At 42.2% G+C, this 20,205-nt stretch overlaps 2 protein-coding genes across 2 annotated transcripts; one reads left to right on the top strand and one right to left on the bottom strand.

The window, feature by feature from the left end:
• The first annotated feature begins 87 nt into the window (after positions 1-87).
• Positions 88-11,475, top strand: cybb (cytochrome b-245, beta polypeptide (chronic granulomatous disease)). The gene is made up of 13 exons (XM_076303025.1): positions 88-201; positions 563-655; positions 1,369-1,479; positions 1,870-1,954; positions 2,234-2,382; positions 3,446-3,627; positions 4,336-4,468; positions 5,410-5,502; positions 5,617-5,870; positions 6,824-6,986; positions 8,022-8,168; positions 9,246-9,370; positions 9,650-11,475. Exons 1-13 carry the CDS (start codon positions 157-159, stop codon positions 9,765-9,767), a joined length of 1,698 nt encoding a protein of 565 aa, XP_076159140.1. The 5' UTR covers positions 88-156; the 3' UTR covers positions 9,768-11,475.
• Positions 11,476-12,210: 735 nt separating this feature from the next.
• dynlt3 (dynein light chain Tctex-type 3) lies at positions 12,211-15,753 on the bottom strand. The gene is made up of 5 exons (XM_076303028.1): positions 15,596-15,753; positions 14,719-14,760; positions 14,341-14,464; positions 14,152-14,229; positions 12,211-13,029 (listed from the first exon to the last, which is right to left on the bottom strand). Exons 1-5 carry the CDS (start codon positions 15,620-15,622, stop codon positions 12,953-12,955), a joined length of 348 nt encoding a protein of 115 aa, XP_076159143.1. The 5' UTR covers positions 15,623-15,753; the 3' UTR covers positions 12,211-12,952.
• Between the last annotated feature and the right edge of the window lie 4,452 nt (positions 15,754-20,205).

Genomic DNA, 20,205 nt, shown 5'->3' with positions numbered 1-20,205 from the left:
TCAGTGAGTTTACACAGGAAATGGTTATGGTTAGACGGGAAATGGTGATGGTTATTTCCTCATATCACCATTTCCTATATATACTGAACCTTCAGGAGCTTGCTTTGTAGTGCACTTTAGCTCTCGCTCACACACACACTCACTCCAGCTCTCAAGATGGGCAGCTTTGTTGCAAATGAAGGTGTCTCCATTTTTGTCATTGTGAGTAGACTGTTTGACTATTTATTATATTATAAAGACTATATATGAAGAATTTGGTTCCAAAATGCTATATCCTCCATTTTAATGAATTTTCATGAATCATTTTTTTACATATTGTTTCCAAAGTGATTTCAGTACAACTGTAGTTGGATATTGTTGTTTGATTCATCTTTACTCAATCAAAACAACACAACTGCAATTGTATTGATGAAATACCTGAAATTAAATACACAATTAAATTACATGACTTTTTTGAAAATGGAGATATAGCATTTTGGAACTCTTCATATTATTTATTATTAAGTCTGACCTTTGCAGTGAGAAGAGCTGTCTATTGAGTGTTCCGTTTGGTTCATTTCAGCTTGTCTGGCTGGGGATCAATGTTTTCCTGTTTGTATTTTTCTATATGCAATTCCTCGTCGATAAATACTACTACACTCGTGTTCTTCTTGGGGTAAGTGTGTTATGTGCCTGTTTGTATTTTACTATATGAGATTCCTCATCCATAAATACTACTACACTAGTATTCTTATTGGGATAAGTGTATTACATTAATATTTCTTTATCTACACTTATAATTAATTAAAGTGTATTATATGTCTGAACCTTTGTTTTTCAGTATTTATATATGTGTTCAGTCCCACTGAAGGGAAACTCAAAATCGTGTTTAATGAAGGCTTAGGCAGAGTAGCATGTGATATTCAGTGAATGGCAGTGTAGTGGATATCTACCGAATGACTTGTGCTGCTGCTGTTTGTGTGTGTGTGTGTGTTGTGTGTGTGTGTGTGTGTGTGTGTGTATGTATGTAGTGCATATCTACAGAATGACTTGTGCTGCTGCTGTTTGTGTGTGTGTGTGTGTGTGTGTGTGTGTGTGTGTGTGTATGTATGTAGTGCATATCTACAGAATGACTTGTGCTGCTGTGTGACTGTATCTCTCACGGTTGAGTGCAGTCACATCAGGAGTCACACCAGTCACACCAGGTGTTCAACCCAAATGTTAATAAACAGAAGTGAAAGCTGTCTGTTTACTCCTGTTTGATTCTGTTGTACTTCTCTCTTTTTTATCCCTCTATCTGTTTTATTATGTTGTACTTCTCTCTCTCTCTCTCTCTCTCTCTCTCTCCATCCCTCTATCTTACGTCTCTTTCTCTGCCCCTCTGGTCAGGACGCGCTGTCGTGGGCCAGAGCTCCGGCCGCCTGCCTCAACTTCAACTGCATGCTGATCCTGCTGCCCGTGTGCCGCAACCTGCTCTCCTTTCTGCGAGGCACTGTTCAGGTGTGTGTGTGTGTGTGTGTGTGTGTGTGTGTGTGTGTGTGTGTGTGTGTGTTTGTGTGTGTGTGTGTGTGTGTGTGTGTGTGTGTGTGTGTGTGTGTGTGTGTGTGTGTGTGTGTGTGTGTGTGTGTGTTTGTGTGTGAAAGAGAGATATCGCTTCTTTTAAGAGAGAGCTGTTCAAATCAATATCTGCCTGAGATTTCCTCTTAAGTGCACTGGACAGTAAGCCACACAAGGGTTGTTGTCATAGTGACCAATAAATGCTGTTAGTATTAAACCCACACGGTAATATTAAAGACATTCAGATGGAAAATGCACTGTTAATCTGATTAGATTAGAGATCTGGCCAAATCCTAAACGCTGTGTCTTTTGGCTGTGTGTCGCACTGAACAGATTTGTAGCCGAACTGCAGCTCGCCAACTCGATAAGAACATCACCTTCCACAAGCTGGTCGCCTACATGATAGCCTTTCACACAGGTGCCACTCAGTACAGCACTTATCACATTCAGGTCCATTCCCAAGCAATGAGCAGGATTAAAAGTATTAATTAATAAATATAAAGAAATACAAATAAATGCATATAAATAAGTATACAAATAAATAAGTTTACATTGTGAAACACAACTCTGATGTAAGATTGCAAATTGATTATTATACAATCTTACACTTGGATAATCCACAAAATATCTCATATACAGTATCAAAGAGTATATTGATAACTGTGACGTGTTCTTTGTCTTTGCTGATTGCTGACAGCGGTCCACATCATGGCCCACCTGTTTAACTTTGAGCGCTTCATGGACGCCCAGCTGTTGGGCAACAGTAGCCAGCTGCCTTACGTGCTCTCGCAGATCGGCAACGGAGACAACCGGTCCTTCCTCAACCCCATCCGCAGCAACGAAACCGTGCGTGTGTTTGCTGTCTGCAGTCTCACACAGAGCCAGAAACATAAAGTATAAAGCTCTACAGAATGTGATATGCATGATCAAACCTGTCCTGGCAAGGCGTGCAATGAAACTGATAATAACTACTGTACGATAATGTTTACCTAAAATAAAGACGTCTGCTGTTTGCCTGGACGTTTTAATTGTGAAGAGGTTAAGATTGTTAAAGTTGAGTCTACTGTAGATAAGTTGATCTAAGTCTAGATAAATTGAGATTGCTAAAGTTAAGTCTAGGTTGTTCTGCTGAGACTGTAATCGCTGTGAATAATGAAAATAAGAAGGAAGTCGCTGACCACACACCGTGGTTGTCGGTCCTGGTCAGAGAAAGGACCAGGAGAACTGGTTAACACAGGCAGCTGAGGGTGACCATTGAGAGTGCCTGGCCTGCCCACAGTCTGGCTGGACGGTGCATCAGCGCACTGTTCTGGTTGCGTAATCATGCTGTGTCCGTATTTGATGCAAACCCCCCCCCCCCACCACCACCACAATCATGACAGCAAAATCCATAAATACTGTAGCATCTAAGAGAAGAGCAGTTTTCAATACAAGAGCTGCTGACCATGGTGGTTTGTAATGTAATTGTCAGTAAGTCATCTCATTCCCTGTAACATCATGGTGGGCCTACACTCTGGTCTGACTATGACTATGGTCTCACTAGTTTGGTTTACACTAGTTTGGTTTGGGAGCCTGATGATATCTTACACTAGTTTGGTTTGGGAGCCTGATGATATCTTACACTAGTTTGGTTTGGGAGCCTGATGATATCTTACACTAGTTTGGTTTGGGGGACTGTTGATATCTTACACTAGTTTGGTTTGGGGGACTGTTGATATCTTACACTAGTTTGGTTTGGGGGACTGTTGATATCTTACACTAGTTTGGTTTGGGAGCCTGATGATATCTTACACTAGTTTGGTTTGGGGGACTGTTGATATCTTACACTAGTTTGGTTTGGGGGACTGTTGATATCTTACACTAGTTTGGTTTGGGGGATTCATGAGCATTTTTCCTTTTCATCTCTCAGAATCCAACTATTGTGATGTTCACCACCATCGCTGGTCTGACCGGCGTGGTCATCACCTTAGCCCTGATCTTGATCATCACTTCTTCCATGGAGGTCATCCGGAGGTCATACTTTGAGGTGTTCTGGTACACCCATCACCTGTTTGTGGTCTTCTTCATTGGCTTGGTTTTTCATGGAGCGGGGTGAGTATGCAGTCCCACACACACACACACCCATGCAGTCCCACACAAACCCCCCCCCCCCCACACACACACACACACACACGCACACGCACACACATATGCACGCACGCATGGCACGCATGCATGCACGCACACACGCACATCCAAATGCAGTCCCACACACACACACACATCCCCAACAGCCAGGAGTGTACAGGTCAAATATATCGGTTCCCAGAGGGCCAGGATTTGCAGGGTTAGTGTTAGCGTTAGCTTTAGCCAGTTAGCATCCATCATAATGGCATCCCTTACGTGCTCACTTCCAACCACATTTTCACAAACAGATCAGGTGCCACATCACTGGTGGAGACAAATGTGTTGTCTATGCTGATTGGTGGATGAGCTGGCAGTTTCCTGCTTGGAGGATCAGCCAATCAACATGGACCACATCAAATTTTGTAGCCATCGGAAATGTGGCACCTAATCAGCTTGCTTGTGCAAATGTGGGTATGAGATCACATGAACTAGAACTATGTAGAAATAGAACTATGAATCAGAATTTCCTCTCTCTCTCTGGGTAATGGTCTCCATGGTGGGTTCTAATGCAATACATCTGTTTACCTGTTTACAGAAGATTACATCAAAATATTGTTGAGTGTATTGTGAAGTATACTGATTGTCTTGTGAGCTGTAAGAACCACTGTGACGTTTCTGTTGTTGTTTGTACAGACGCATTGTACGTGGCCAAACGGACACCGATCTAGACAAGAATAGCCCGGGAAAATGTGCTGCTCACTTTGAAGAATGGGGCAAAAATGGGACTTTCTGCACTGAACCGCAGTTTGCAGGAAATCCCCCAATGGTGAGAGAAGCTTTCACTTCCCTGCTGAAAAAAACAGCCTGACCAGCTAAAGGTGGTTTGCTGGTTGACCAGCTTGTTGACCAGCTTGTTTGACCACCCTATGATGGTTGACCTGCTAGACCAGCAAAGCACTTGTGAAAACCTTCAGCTGGTTTACCCAACTTAAGATGGTAATTCAGCTGGTTTTGCTTGTTGTACAACCTCAAGCTGGTCATTTCAGCTGGTGTTGCTGGTCTACGTGGCTGGTTTAACAGGCCATGCCAGCTTATGTGGGTCATTCTAGCAAACCAGCATGACCATCTTACACCAACAATGTCAACCTTGGCAGGCTAGTCACCAGCATAACTATCTTACACCAGCTGTATCCCACACGACAGGCTGGTCACACCAGCATGACCAGCTTCCTCAGATGATCACACTAGCATGTCCACCTGGTGGCCCAACCAGCTACACCAGCCATGACCAGCAAGAGCTGGAAGAAAACCAGCAAAGACCAGCATACGCTGGTTTCTAGCTGTTTATTTCAGCAGGGTTGTGTCTCTTCAGGAAGAAGACATACTGCAATATTTTTTTTTAATTATTGATATCTAAATGATTGATATCTCGCTCACTGTTTTCTTGTGTGTATTTTAATGCACTAAATGATTAAAGGATAATATCTCACTCACTGTTTTCAGACGTGGAAGTGGGTGGTGGGACCCCTGTTTCTTTACTTGTGTGTATTTTAATGCACTAAATGATTAAAGGGTTAATGTCTGGTTTCAGACGTGGAAGTGGGTGGTGGGGCCCATGTTTCTGTACGTGTGTGTATTTTAATGCACTAAATGATTAAAGGGTTAATGTCTGGTTTCAGACGTGGAAGTGGGTGGTGGGGCCCATGTTTCTGTATGTGTGTGTATTTTAATGCACTAAATGATTAAAGGGTTAATGTCTGGTTTCAGACGTGGAAGTGGGTGGTGGGGCCCATGTTTCTGTACGTGTGTGAGAGGCTGGTACGACTCTGGCGCTCACATCAGAAGGTGGTCATCACAAAGGTCAGTCTTTTATTTCTATTTTTTTATTTCCCAAAAAAATTACATCATGATACAAAATAGTCCCTTAATATTTTTCCTTGGTTGTGCTGTTCCGCTGTCCTGCTCTTCCTGTAGGTGGTCATGCACCCGTCCAAAACACTGGAGCTCCAGATGCGGAAAAAAGGCTTCAAGATGGAGGTGGGGCAGTACGTGTTCCTTAAGTGTCCGTCGGTCTCGCAGCTGGAGTGGCACCCCTTCACGCTCACCTCTGCCCCCGAAGAGGACCACTTCAGCGTCCACGTCCGCATCGTGGGGGACTGGACCGAGGGCCTGCTGAAGGCCTGTGGAGGGGACAAGAACGAGTTCCAGGAGGCCTGGAAGCTGCCCAAGTAAGGACACTAAAGCAGCGCAATGCAGTTCTTTTATCCTACAACAAATGACTCTTAATAAATAACTCGTTTTGATGCTACAATAATATGGGGAATAAAGTCTGCAAACTGCCCAAGCAAGGGCCTTGGATCATAGGCCCATTTCAGTGTTGTTACAACAAAGAGGGTTTCCTTAAATGGACCTCAGAACAGAACAATGCAGTTCTTTTACAATAACGGCGTCATAGTGCTAAATGGTGTTGAATGTTGACACTAAGGGGCATGAAAACTCTTCTATGCTGTTGCTTTAATAAGGATCTTGGGTCACATGCTGTTGCTTTAAGGATCTTGGGTCACAGCCCCATTTCAGTGTTGTTAACGCAAAGAGCGGTACCTTAAATGTAGTGCCTTTTGGGTAAAAGCATGACAAAATATTCATAAATGTCATCAGTGATATTGAACTATTTAAAGAAATAAAGAGTGTGTCTTTCCAAAAGTTTTATCATGTAAAGGTACGGTCAGTGATTCTACTTAGATTTGGATTGGTGTTGGCTCTCTGTTGTTATGTTGGTGTTTGGTTGAAATATCAAGGGACATGTACCTTTAATTACATGTTGAGAAGGAATCAGAAAGCTGCTATAAATACCTGCTAAACGTTGCTGTTAATGTTTGGTGTCTAACTACTGTGGGGCATGGCAATGGATTACTGGGTTTTAGATGTTAAATAATTAATCATGGGTGGGTCATGAACCTTTGAGAATCGGTTTGGTATGTTATGCCACTATTAACAAATATGGGAAAGTTCAAACAAAAGAGGAAATGGGTTAATGGGTTTTGCTAAAAAAAAGAAAAAGAGGAACTGTGCAATTGCACAGTGAGACATCTGTCACTTCCATAAGACTTTTTCTTCCTAATGGCTTTTTTGAACGTACAAGAACTCAAGGCAAGTATTAGTAGAATCTCTCTGTTTCAAGGATGGCAGTGGATGGACCATTTGGGACGGCCAGTGAGGATGTTTTCCGCTACGATGTGGTCATGCTTGTGGGTGCTGGAATCGGAGTCACCCCTTTTGCATCCATCCTGAAATCTGTGTGGTACAAACATGTCAACAACAACGCCAACATACTCACCAAGAAGGTGAGCGGTTTTCCCATTCCCTCATTCCTGCATTCCCTAATCTTACATTACAGCAATGCTCACAGAGGATTAGCCAACTAGATCCCCCATGCCTTCCTAGTTTGGAAGTAGCCCTAACACACCGCTTACACGAGGCCCTTACACACCGCTTACACACCGCTTACACACCGCTTACACGAGGCCCTTACACACCACTTACACGAGGCCCTTACACACCACTTACACGAGGCCCTTACACACCGCTTACACGAGGCCCTTACACACCACTTACACGAGGCCCTTACACACCGCTTACACGAGGCCCTTAAACATCGCTTACACACTGCTTACAAGAGGCCCTTACACACCGCTTACACACCGCTTACATGAGGCCCCTACACACCGCTTACACAAGGTCTTCCTAGTATGGAAGTAGCCCTTACACACCGCTTACACGAGGCCCTTACACACCGCTTACACACCGCTTACACACTGCTTACACGAGGCCCTTACACACCGCTTACACACCGCTTACACACTGCTTACACACCGCTTACACACCGCTTACACACCGCTTACACGAGGCCCTTACACACCACTTACACAAGGCCCTTACACACCGCTTACACACCGCTTACACACCACTTACACGAGGCCCTTACACACCGCTTACACACCGCTTACACACCGCTTACACACCGCTTACACACCGCTTACACACCGCTTACACGAGGCCCTTACACACCGCTTACACACCGCTTACACACCGCTTACACACCGCTTACACACCGCTTACACGAGGCCCTTACACACCGCTTACACAAGGCCCTTACACACCGCTTACACACCGCTTACACACCACTTACACGAGGCCCTTACACACCGCTTACATGAGGCCCTTACACACTACTTACACAAGGTCTTCCTAGTATGGAAGTAGCGCTTACATGAGGCCCTGACCCATTTTATTTATTTATTTTTCTAGTGTCAGCTAAATTATTAATTGTAAATGCAGATTTTAATGCTGTGCACCTCTTGCCATGTGCTTTTATGCAGATCTACTTCTACTGGCTGTGTCCAGAGACCCAGGCTTTCGAGTGGTTCGCTGACCTCCTCCAGAGCCTGGAGGGTCAGATGATGGAGAAGGGCATGAGCGACTTCCTCAGCTACAACATCTACCTCACCAGGTGGAAGGAATCCGAGGTGAGACCAGACGCGTTCTCTACCTCTACCCTAATCAGACCAGACGCGTTCTCTATTCAGACCAGACGCGTTCTCTACCTCTACCCTAATCAGACCAGACGCGTTCTCTAATCAGACCAGACGCGTTCTCTAATCAGACCAGACGCGTTCTCTACCTCTACCCTAATCAGACCAGACGCGTTCTCTAATCAGACCAGACGCGTTCTCTAATCAGACCAGACGCGTTCTCTAATCTGACCAGACGCGTTCTCTACCTCTACCCTAATCAGACCAGACGCGTTCTCTACCTCTACCCTAATCAGACCAGACGCGTTCTCTAATCAGACCAGACGCGTTCTCTAATCAGACCAGACGCGTTCTCTAATCAGACCAGACGCGTTCTCTACCTCTACCCTAATCAGACCAGACACGTTCTCTAATCAGACCAGACGCGTTCTCTACCTCTATTGCAGTGTTTCTCAAAGTGTAGTCTGGGGACCACTGGTGGTCCGCAAGCTATCCCAAGTGGTCCGCGAACAGACGTGGTAAAATATAACATAAATGAGTTGTTTGCAATATTGAACCAACTTGTATGTAAATCCAAACAGTTCTGCAACACTGTTTATGTAAGATATGCCAGTGTAAATCATATGAATCCTCTGACACAATAAGCAAAGTGAAAAGACAATAAGCAAGGTGGTTCAGTGAGTAGGATTATTGTGTAGGCTAATATACTGTTGAAGTAGGTCTAATCTTTTATTTATTTTTTAGGTGGTCCGTGCGTTTCTTTTTTATTGGTTTGAGAAACACTGCTCTATTGCAATCTGGGCCACCGTGGCTTTGTTTCTTTAAAGGAGATGGAAAAGATTAGCTCAACAAATGTTTCCCAATAATCATTTGCATTAGTATCTCATTAGTTAATGTTCCACCTGAGTGGCAGTCTTTCCTGCATTTCTGTGTTCAGGGCCGTATGTGAGTCATGTTTACAGCTAATCCTGCCCTCCTGCGTTTATCAGGGCCATATATGAGTCATGTTTACGGCTGATGTACTTGTATGTGAGTCATGTGTTTACGGCTGTTTGACATGTCTCCATGCAGGCCGCGTACTTCCGGGTTCGTCACGAGACTGAGAATGACCCCATCACTGGCCTGAAGGAGAAGACAAAGTTTGGGAAACCCAAATGGCAGGACGAGTTCAGTACTATTGGGGCAAACCATCCAGAGTAAGTTCAGCATTATGGCAGTCCATCCAGATTATGTCCAGCATTATGGCAAGCCTTCCTTGCAGTTAGAAACATACAGTATGTGTATCATTATGAAATGGCCACAGGTGCATGCTATGATATTGATGCCGGTATCAGTGTGGATATCCTCTCTAATGTGTCTATGGTACTGATCTGGTATCAGTGTGGATATCCTCTCTAATGTGTCTATGGTACTGATCTGGTATCAGTGTGGATATCCTCTCTAATGTGTTCTTTCTGCTGTGTGTGTTTGAACAGCACAAAAGTGGGTGTGTTCCTATGTGGCCCACAAGCTCTGGCTAAGACCCTGGAGAAGCAATGTGTCTCCAACTCGGAGTCCTCCTGCAAGTTCATCTTCAACAAGGAGAACTTCTGAGATATTTACAGTGCCCTTGCAGACACACCAATGCTATCTGCAAACACCTCTGTGGTTGTCAATGCTCTCAAAAGGTCAGAGAAAACAGGGGAAAAGAGCAGGGGAAAGAGAAAGCAGGGGAAAATATATACTGAAAAGCAACGCAAGTGTTATAAATATAAAGCTCAACCAGTGTTCTACTTGAAAGCCATTTTTACTTGAAAGATAAAGTGACAGAAGCAAGCGCTTTACTGAACTAAATGTCACTGTCGTGTGTCCTAACATTGCTAGCATTAGGCCTAGTAACTAAATGTTACTGTTGTGTATTAGACCATAGTAGTATTGATCACTTTCTCAATTCGTGATTTAAATGTTATTGTGATCGAGTAGTTTCAGTCCAGGTATCAGTGCTTAACATTATCTGCATGTATGTCTGTGTACCTTAAAATGTGATTATGTTGGATAACTGCATGTTATCATTACTAATGACTAGACAATGTGATTATGTTGGATAACTGTATGTTATCATTACTAATGACTAGACAATGTGATTATGTAGGATAACTGCATGTTATCATTACTAATGACTAGACAATTGGACGTGTAAGAAGTGCAAAAATGGCATGTTTTGTATGTATTAATTTTCAACAGCAGAAACAAACATTCCTAAGCGTTCCTAAGGCATTTCTGGAGGCACAGAGCTAATGGTAACTTAGGGAGAAACAAAAATAGAGTACAAAAGACATTTTAAACAGAAATCCTCTAGGAGCAGAGAGTAGAGAGGGTCCATACATACAGGACATAGAGAGTATATCTATTAATAGGCCTATAAGGTAATGATTGGATGGTGTTCAGTAAAGTAATGAGTGTTTACACATGTGAAGAGAGAGAGTGAGGCACTGGTGATTTAGTGTGGCATTTTGATGGGTTGTGTTTGAAAAACGAAATCAAGTTACTTCCTGTTAGATTTTTGTGTGTTAGGTAGAAAATTGTGTGTGGTGTTTTGCAAAATGTGTTTTAGTAAATTGAAAACTGAGTCAAACACTGAGAATTAGTGTATGTTTTTTGCAGATTTAGCATGGGGTTATGATGTTTGGAAGACATGTTTAGAAAATGTGTGACAAGCAAAGATTTAGTGTGTGCTGTAAGCAGTTGAAAAAAACTGCAAGTGTGAAGAGGAAGTCATGAATGAAATCAGTCATGCACAAAAAGGGGAAAAAATGAAAAACAGAAGCCTGGATAATCTCATGGCTGATGCTTTGCTTTCACCATTATTGTGAAATATCAAGCAAGGCCATATTACACAAACATATGAGGAAACTACAGTAGGCATGCCACACAAGTGGCCAGCTACCTGTTTTGGTTCTGGTGGAAAGTCCAGGGGTTTGACTCAGAGAGTTGTTCCCCTTTCGAATCACCTCCTTGTGTTTGAGTTTCTGCTTTAAAGTGTAACTTCGGCGAAAATTGACCCCAGGGTCTTTTTCTATATTAAAACACATCAAATAAGTCATGGAGACAATATTTTTCATTGATCAACCATTCCAAACAATTAAAGATTCTTTTTTGCTGGAGTTACACTTTAAGACCAGACCCAGGGTGACACAGTCTCTCAACTCCATAGTGTTGGACTAACAGCATGGTGTTCAAAACAAACACACCAAAGATAGTGAATGTATGTTGTCACTATTGTTTTTGATTAAATGTTTTCAAAGTTAGTTTGTGAAATAAATTCACCATCTTCCTTTTTGCTGTTTTGGGGATTAAGTTGAATTAAGGATATTTACAGTTCAAAAGTGCAGACAGTGCTCATAATCCTGTAGTTTGTAAAAATTCAGTGGATTGCTCCTCGCGGTCCTCTAGCCGCCTGGGGGGTATTCCAAGTACGTGGTTTAGTGAAAAACCTGGGTAAGTTAACTCAAAGTAAGTGGTAAACCTCCTACAAGAGCCCTATCCCATTGTTTTGTTAGGAGAATGAAGCCATACAGCTCTTCTATTAGGAGGTTTACCACTTACTCTGAGTTCACTTACTCAGGTTTGTCACTAAACCATGTACTTGGAATACCCCCCTGGCCTGGTGTTGGCTAGGCTACAGCGCAGCTTTTGTCAATAGGAAGCAAACATGGGGGCTCCACCAACACAGTGTAGTTATTTTACCTTAAAATAACAGATTCATTTAGATACCACACTGAGTTACAATAATGAGAACAGAGTCTCTGCCAGTGCCGATGTGTCCCAAACGCCTGGTAGTGCCGATGAACTTTGTTAAGGGTGGGAGCATGATCCTTTTTGTTGGTGTTAGACAAGTTGGGGACCTATTAGTGCTGATTGGATACCCAATACGTAGAAAATAGCCAACAATTCCTTCATTGTGTTCCTCTAAAAATCCCAGCCAATCAGCACGATGCTCACCACCGCATCATGGACTGAATCTTTAATTGTTTGTCATTAAAAACAATACAGGCAATTAATAGATATCTTGATTTTTTTATTTTACATACTGTCACTGGAGCTCAGTTTGACATGATGAGTTTGTTTACAAACCAAACAGTTATTCAATCATGTTTCAGGTAAATACATACATTTCTAAAGGCAAAAAAAAAATGCGTTGGGGCAGTGGAATCTTCAATGTTTTGTAGTCCATCAATTTTCTCAATAAAATGTTGCATTTTTTTACTCAAGAATTTGTGCAGTTAATATTTCACAAAGGTTTACGTTACATGAGTTAAAGTAAGGGAAGATTTGTGAATAAATTAATTTTGCACCTTACCTCTCCCTGCACCTAAACTGTCTTAAAATAACAATAACACAAGCTACACTTAAACAAGAAATAAATCCATCCATTAAAGTAATATACATGTTGGCCATCGCATATGTGCTAAGCAAGGAGTCTGCATAACTTCAACACACCCCATAATTTCAATAATAACTGCTATGGTTACTGTACACTAGCATGAAGAGAAACACGTCAGCAATAGCATGGACTGTACGGTCAGTTGCCACGGATGCACAAGAGAGATGACATCATCTAAGAGGGGGGGGGGGGGGGGGGTCGCTCTGCATGTCCATCTTTGGGGTGCCACCAGAGACACTGAACATTGTTCAGCCGAACAGCAAACTGTTGGGATCGTTGGCGTTTGCTCCTCTTGTGTCCGTGTGCGAGCTGGCCTCGGCTGCTCTCAGGCTTGTGTGAAGGCAGGCGAGGCCAGTTAGAGTGTCACGGCCACGGCGAACACACTGACCACGCAGTACATGGTGCGGTTCTCCCACCTCACCGTGCAGCTGCCTGCAGTGGACACACACATGGTCATTGGACTGGGGATTGGTTAACACAGCTCAGACTCAGACTTCCTTCCTGAGCTTTCTAGGACACTTGTGTGTCCTTTTAACCAAATGGTACAATCCACATTCCAGGATTCCTCATGCTCGGTCATTTTCATTTAGATGATCAAAACAACTCAAAGGCATCAACAAGCTGTGTGGAACCTCATGAACACATATTATGCTTGTGTTTCAATTGGGTAAATTTTTTGTGAGAGTGTTTCTACTTATCTCAGTAAGGAAAATAAATCAAAAGCCTATGTTGAGTACAAATATGTCTTCTGAAGGCCTAAACAGAGCCCAGCCAAAAACTCCAATAACATTTTGATCAACTTTGAGGGACAGCTATGATCATGCAGGATCATCCAGACCAAACGTGACGATTTTGCTACATACTATTCCTATTTATGTACCAGCATGCAAAATTTGAGCCTCCTACATGGTTTAGTTCTTGCACTGTGGGCTTGTGAACTTTGACCAAAAAAAAGAGGCAGAACAAAATCGACACCCCCCTCCCCCTGTAAAACTGGCTGTATCTTGGAAAGTATTGATCTTACATAAAAGTAATTTTACAGTGTGTCTCCTGGGTAACATAGGTACACCTGGTAATTTTTTCAGAATGTTTTGAGACCTAAGTGTGTGGGCCCTGGTTGAATTGACGTGGAAGGACCCAATTAGATTTCCAAGCAATATTTACATTTCCAAATCAATATTTTTCTATCTGAATTCAATGAGTTCCTCATTCAAAAGCAACAACATTTATTTACTTTTCATCAAGGCACCCAAAGCACTTCACAATGAAGGGGGAACCTCACTAAACAACACCACCAGAGTGTAGCACCCACCTGGGTTATTATACGCCAGGACACTCATCACACACCACCTTAAGGTGAAGAGTGAGGGAATGAATGACTTATGAGTGTGTGTGTGTGTGTGTGTGTGTGTGTGTGTGTGTGTGTGTGTGTGTGTGTGTGTGTGTGTGTGTGTGTGTGTGTGTGTGTGTGTGTGTGTGTGTGTGTGTGTGTGTGTGTGTGTGTGTGTGTGTGTGTGTGTGTGTGTGTGTGTGGGGTGATGGAGATACACTTACCATCAGTTGTTGTGTCCCAATAACAGGAACTGGCTGTGTGAAGACCAGCACCACTCTTCTGCATGACAGCACAGTTCACTGTAAACAAAAACAAAACAAAAAACAAATCAGGACAAAATGATCTGAATGATGCTAAACTACTTCAACAGAGAGCCGACTAGTTTTCAGCCTGGTCTGTATTTATCCTACCAATGTACTTGAAGGGCTTCCCCTGCTTAACAAGCTGTGTGAGGGAATGCTCCACGATGGTGGCTGTCCACTGGTTCACTTTGTTCTGACTGTAGTCTACACCTCCAATGATCCCCTCGATACACTGAGGGAAAAAAAACAAAAACACATCTTGATGTTATGCATCAGCAATCATCTGATTTAATATCAAGGCATTTTCAAAACAAAGAGAGCATACATAGTGGAAGCTGAAGCCCCTGAGGGGTTATGAGAGCTAAAGCTCAGCACTAATGGACACTTTGTTCTCAGCTTTCCTAACATATCAACACGGTAATGTGTTTCAGCTATCTTTCTGGCTGCACAAGAAGAATCCATCTTTATTTATAAAATTGCCTTTACCTCTTTCACGCAGTTACTTGCTTCATCAGGGTTAAAGGCCACCTGTCAAAAGAACAAAGGAAGAGAAACTTTGTGTGACCTACATCATTTGCGTTCCACACTTTTATCTCTCGTGTTGCTCGACACAACAAAGCTTCTGGGCCTAGTATGCAAAAGCCATACATTTATGCTACTCAAGAGAGGAGATTTGATCTAATCAACAGGCTTTTCATAGCGCTAAGTGCATTCCCCAGCTAAAACCCTTGCAATGGAGTCCTGTTTTCAAGAGCCCGGTCTCATCACTTCATAAGTATTGTTTGTACCCTTATTTGGAAAAATAAATGAGCTCAAAACAAGACATGTCACTAATTTTGACATGTAACGTCAAAATCAAGCTGATTGTTGACCTCTTTTTTTCTCCGCAAATTGTCCCAGCAAATACACTGAAATGTAGCTTTGATTTAAATCTAAATCACACTATAGACATAGTCTGGAGACTTTACTGATTTAAAAGTTGATATTAACAGTAATTCGTTGGTTTAAATTGAGTAATTAATGACATAAATACGCTAGTTAAGCCTGCTAACTACACAGCAAGCCAGATTTGACAGTCGTTGCGTCAGGGGCCATGACCACACCCACAATCATTCTTTTGTTAAGTTGAGAGTGATGTTCTTAAATTAAGAAAACACATTTACGGACAAACTGTGAGTTACTTGTGACTGTACGTATGTTTCACACCAATCTCCGTGACTAAATGACAGACTATTTCGCTGTTTCTGAGCGACTACCAAGGTTAGCTACATGCTAGCCATTAGCTCGCTTTATCGGTGTTGTGTTCACTAGCGACGTTATACTCGCATTGCTTTGTTGTTACTTTATGCGTGCTGAAGTTTACCTCGTCACCAGGATGGTATTCCTCCATATTTTCCACCAGTAGATGAGCGATCACTTAGGGTTAACTGTTATGTTGTCAATTTGCTTGCAACGTCTTCTCGACTGGACCAAAACCAATTTCCTGTCAGGCTAGCTGCTACTGGCTTCAGCGAAGCCGACGAGTTTCAAGCAAGCTCTACCACAAGCTCTCCACTTTGTAGCGCACTTGGCAACACTGCCCACTACTGGTCAAAGTGATTTATAGGTACCAAAATTATGTGCAATTAGGCCAGTGGTTCTCAAGTGTCCGCCACCCATTAATTTGCTTTAAATTATGAAGTTGTGGTTTTTCATTTTAAAAAATCATATCTACAGATGATGACACTTTTCACTAGCCTGAAAGCCAGCCGAACCTAGCCCCACCCACAACATCGAGGTCGGGAAGTCCGCTGAAGAGCAATGCCCGAAGCAGAGCTGTTCGGACCAATCAAACTGTCTGGGCAGGCTTTGATGACGGACAGATGAGCAACAGTGCCTCCTCTATCAGTCATCTGAGCACGCTTCGGTTGAATTTCTTAGCAAAGCGCTGTTACTAGACAGTTGGCTTCTAATACTGTGTTGATGTTTTGATGGCAGGCTACCTTTTCACCAATAAAACAAGTAAATTGTGTCTTTGCTCCTACCCGTTAACATTTTCTTAATTATTTTTTTTATTACACACACTGCACTTTTTATTCTCTCTTGCTATTTATATTTATTAAAATATTTCTTGATCTTTCTTTCTTCACACTTGCACAGAAAAAGCTGAACACCAAATTAAATTTCACTACATGCTTTACGTTAGTATTGCTATGTATGTGGCAAATAAACCTCCTTGTATCCTTGTATAATGAATCAGTTAAAGAAGAACCATAACTGCTGCTTAGATGGTTTATTTGCCAACTAGCTGGCTGATGAATGTGGAGAAATGTTTGAGTCAGACCATGTTGTCAAGTGTTGCAAAATCTAAAGTTGACAAAAGACAGATGAAGTAAACTTGTCAGAAAACACAGGATAGTGAACCTGGCCACAACTTCAGAGAATACAAATGGCATATGCTTAATTTTTACGATTACTTTCTCCCCTACAGAGGGTCCTTGGAACCAACAAATTTGAGAACCACTGCAATAGGATATGCTCCAAAGTCCTGATAAACTATCTTCATGGTGGGGAAAGAGTAGACAAGGCTTTCAACGATTAAACACATTTTACCCATTTGTTTACTGAAATCACATCAAATACAAAACAGTTAACTGTTAACAGTTAAACATTCAGTTACACATCTCGAAATTGCCAAAGTGTTCTTTTGAATAAAAAAACTTTGTAAAGTGCAAGTGTGCAGTTTATCCCAACATAAATAAATCATTATAGGAAAATACATTTGTTATAAGAATATAAACCACTCTTCAAAATGCATGCACACACAAACAAACAAAATAAGACAATAAAGTCATATGTAAAATAAAGTACACAACAAGCTCTGTTTTCATATGTTCCAGTTCCACACTGCAATCCTTACGAAAAAAGAGAGAAGGTTCTGTTAAATTAGACAGTAATTAAAGACCCTCATTGACAGAAATATGGACAAAACACAATTAGTGACTTTTTTTAATAAAGAATCAGAAACAAAGTTAGTGGTCTTCCTGTAGATCTGCAGAACTCTGTTTGGATGCGCAGGCTCCCAGTGTCCATCCCAGCAGTTGCCCCTGAGGGTATTCAGAGGAGGACGCAGGTAGCTGACCGTGAGCGTCCACCAGCAGGTCCCTTCTTACCCTGCTGGGTCTCGCTACAGATGCTGCGTCCTGCATCTCCAACGCTCTGGTCAGGCATGGAGGATCCCTCAACGACTGGCTTCCCTGTTGAAGTGCTCTCAGATAAGCCCTCCATCTTGTCCTTTGATTGCTGACGTCTGTTGGAGGGCTGCCGCTTGAACAGAGAACTCTGCAGACAGATATGGAGTATTTCTGTTAGCATTAAAGGCTAATATACAGAAGTACTTCTGTTAGCATTAGAGGCTAATATGGAAGTATTTCTGTTAGCAATTAGAGGCCAATATCCAGAAGTATTTCTGTTAGCATTTGAGGCTAATATATACGGAGGAATTTCTGTTGGCATTAGAGGCTGATATATAAGGCTCAGGTCAAAAGTAAAACATGTCTGCTAATTCACTGAGGTTTTTGTGTTTGAGCAGACCCTTCTGTTTGGTCCAAAGATGCTCCTTGATTTCTCCTCCTTCTCAGTCTGTGGCTGTGTGCTGGTCTCCAGCACCTCTTCTGTTTGAGGCTGTTGCTCCACCTTTTCTTCAGTTTCTGGAAATGAAAAAAACAAACCGATGTTCTTCCAGAATCAATAATACATTCCTTATGTCTGTCTTGTTATGTGGAGGAACATGGTCCACAACACACCTTTAACCGCACCATCTGGGGCTTCCTCCTCTTTTTCTTTAACTGCGCCATCTGGGGCCACCTCCTCTTTTTCTTTTTCTACCTCTGCTTCCTGGAAAACAAAAAGTGATAAAAATAATTTCTTCTACTTTAAAGTTTTTTTTTTTTTTAACAGCACAGAAATTGATACTATATAGATAGATACTTTATTGATCCCCAAGGGGAAATTCAAGATCCAAAATCGATATCCAGTTTTTCCTAGACACTGTCCCCCCCAACTATTTTGACAATTTGACAACATTTTTAATTTGTTTGTATTTTAAATGAACTATTTATTGTGATAGTTTTTTTAAAATAAAATGTCCTGCTATTATGTTTGCTGTAATGTTTGACACAGTTAATTAAAAACTGTGTTGTTATGCTGCTGTACCCTGCCATGTCAAACATTAATAAATTAATCTTGAAAGAGATATCCCATACAAATGTTGCAATGGGCTTTAGAAGAACAGAACAGTAAGACACTTAAAGAGGCCTCTGGGATACCTGCAGTCATGTACAGTACAGTTAGAGGCTCGGAGGCCTCTGGGATACCTGCAGTGATGAGGTGTTGAGGCTTTTGTCTGGCTCTGGCTCCGCCTCCTGTAACTGTAGATCCTCCTCTTTCTTCTCTTGATCCTTCTCCTCCTCTTCCTCACTACCCTCCATTTCTTCAACACCTTCATCGTCTTCATCTTCATCCTCATCTCCATCTTGATTAGTCTCCTCTGTCTCACTGGTCTCCTGTGAGGATTCACCTGCACCGTCCTGTGTGTGCAGCTTAGAGGTCAGGCTTAGATGTGTCAGATGGAGACAAATAACATATGACCAAAACAGGGGGAACACACAACACACACACACACAACACACACATACACACACAACACAAATACGCAGCTATCAGAGGTGGTGTTTACAAGTTCAGTATGTCACAAATATTCCTCAGGATTTGCTATTTAGGAAGTTTGATTAGTGGATGAAAATAGCTGTCAGGTGAGCGGGCAACTACTGTACAATGACTGGCCTATCAAACCTCTGATTACTAGTGATATGCTATTCCAACAGCACTAAAGACCAAAACAAAGCACTATATGGCACAGTTTCAACTGACATGGTGTTGAAAGGGTTAAAATGATAATCTCACCTGCAGTGTGGACAGATCCCATTATGAAACTGGCAGTAACAAGCTGTTACTGTGAATGTGCATGCAAGATGAAGAGATGCTGCAAACCCTACTAATCACTGAATCTGTCTCTAAAGCTTGTTGCTTTAGATTGATACTTCCCAGCGTGCAGAACTTAGCTGTGAAATAGCAATTCTACAAGTAATAATTGGTGATGTCAAATGCATTCAGAGTTCAATTGTTGGGCAGAGACAGTGGAGATGCTCTGTGACGTGGCTGTGTTGTGTCTGTCCCATGCAGAAATGAAAACTAGTCTATATCTTATACCTATATGTCTATATCTTATACCTATATGTTCACTAAGTTCTAAAGAAAGCCATACAGTACAATCTGACTCTTAGGTTTGTTGTGTGCAAGGAGAATTACAAACATGAGATGAAATCAAATAAAATTTATTTACAAATGCATACATTCATAACACTAATAAATAGGCACAGGGTATATGAGATCTGAGACTGTTTCCCTTCACAGAAGGCAGGCTTATTAAATTCAATAGCCAAAGGGAGGATATACAAAATTGTTCCGGAGTTCCTGAGTAATTGCAAAAGAGACAACAAAAACCTTTAGCGTGAGTTCTGCATTGTGCATGCTGTAGGTCACTCTGTCAACCCTTGTGCTGTAGGTCCTCTGTCCCCAAAAACTTACAAACAATGGAATTGTATACAGTCTAATTGTTTAAGTCTTAATGTACTGTAATCATCCATAAGTTGTTTAAGTCTACTTGTAGGTATCTTAAAGCCCTAGATAGCTGTGCATGTTTGCCCTTGACTATTTGACCTGAGTGAGTAGTGCTTAATGAGTAATGCTTAAAGTGAGTAGTGCTTTTTGGGGCAGCCGTGGCCTACTGGTTAGGGCTTCGGACTTGTAACCGGAGGGTTGCCGGCTCGAACCCCGACCAGTAGGAACGGCTGAAGTGCCCTTGAGCAAGGCACCTAACCCCTCACTGCTCCCCGAGTGCCGCTGTAGCAGGCAGCTCACTGCGTCGGGATT

The sequence above is a fragment of the Alosa pseudoharengus genome, unplaced genomic scaffold (assembly GCF_046254945.1).
Source record: "Alosa pseudoharengus isolate Yale_2024_CS ecotype anadromous, Long Island Sound unplaced genomic scaffold, YU_APseudo_1.1 YU_APseudo_1.1_scf_24, whole genome shotgun sequence".
Taxonomy (NCBI): domain Eukaryota; kingdom Metazoa; phylum Chordata; class Actinopteri; order Clupeiformes; family Clupeidae; genus Alosa; species Alosa pseudoharengus.
Note: the sequence above shows the minus strand (reverse complement) of the source record. Positions and strands in the feature narration are given on the sequence as shown.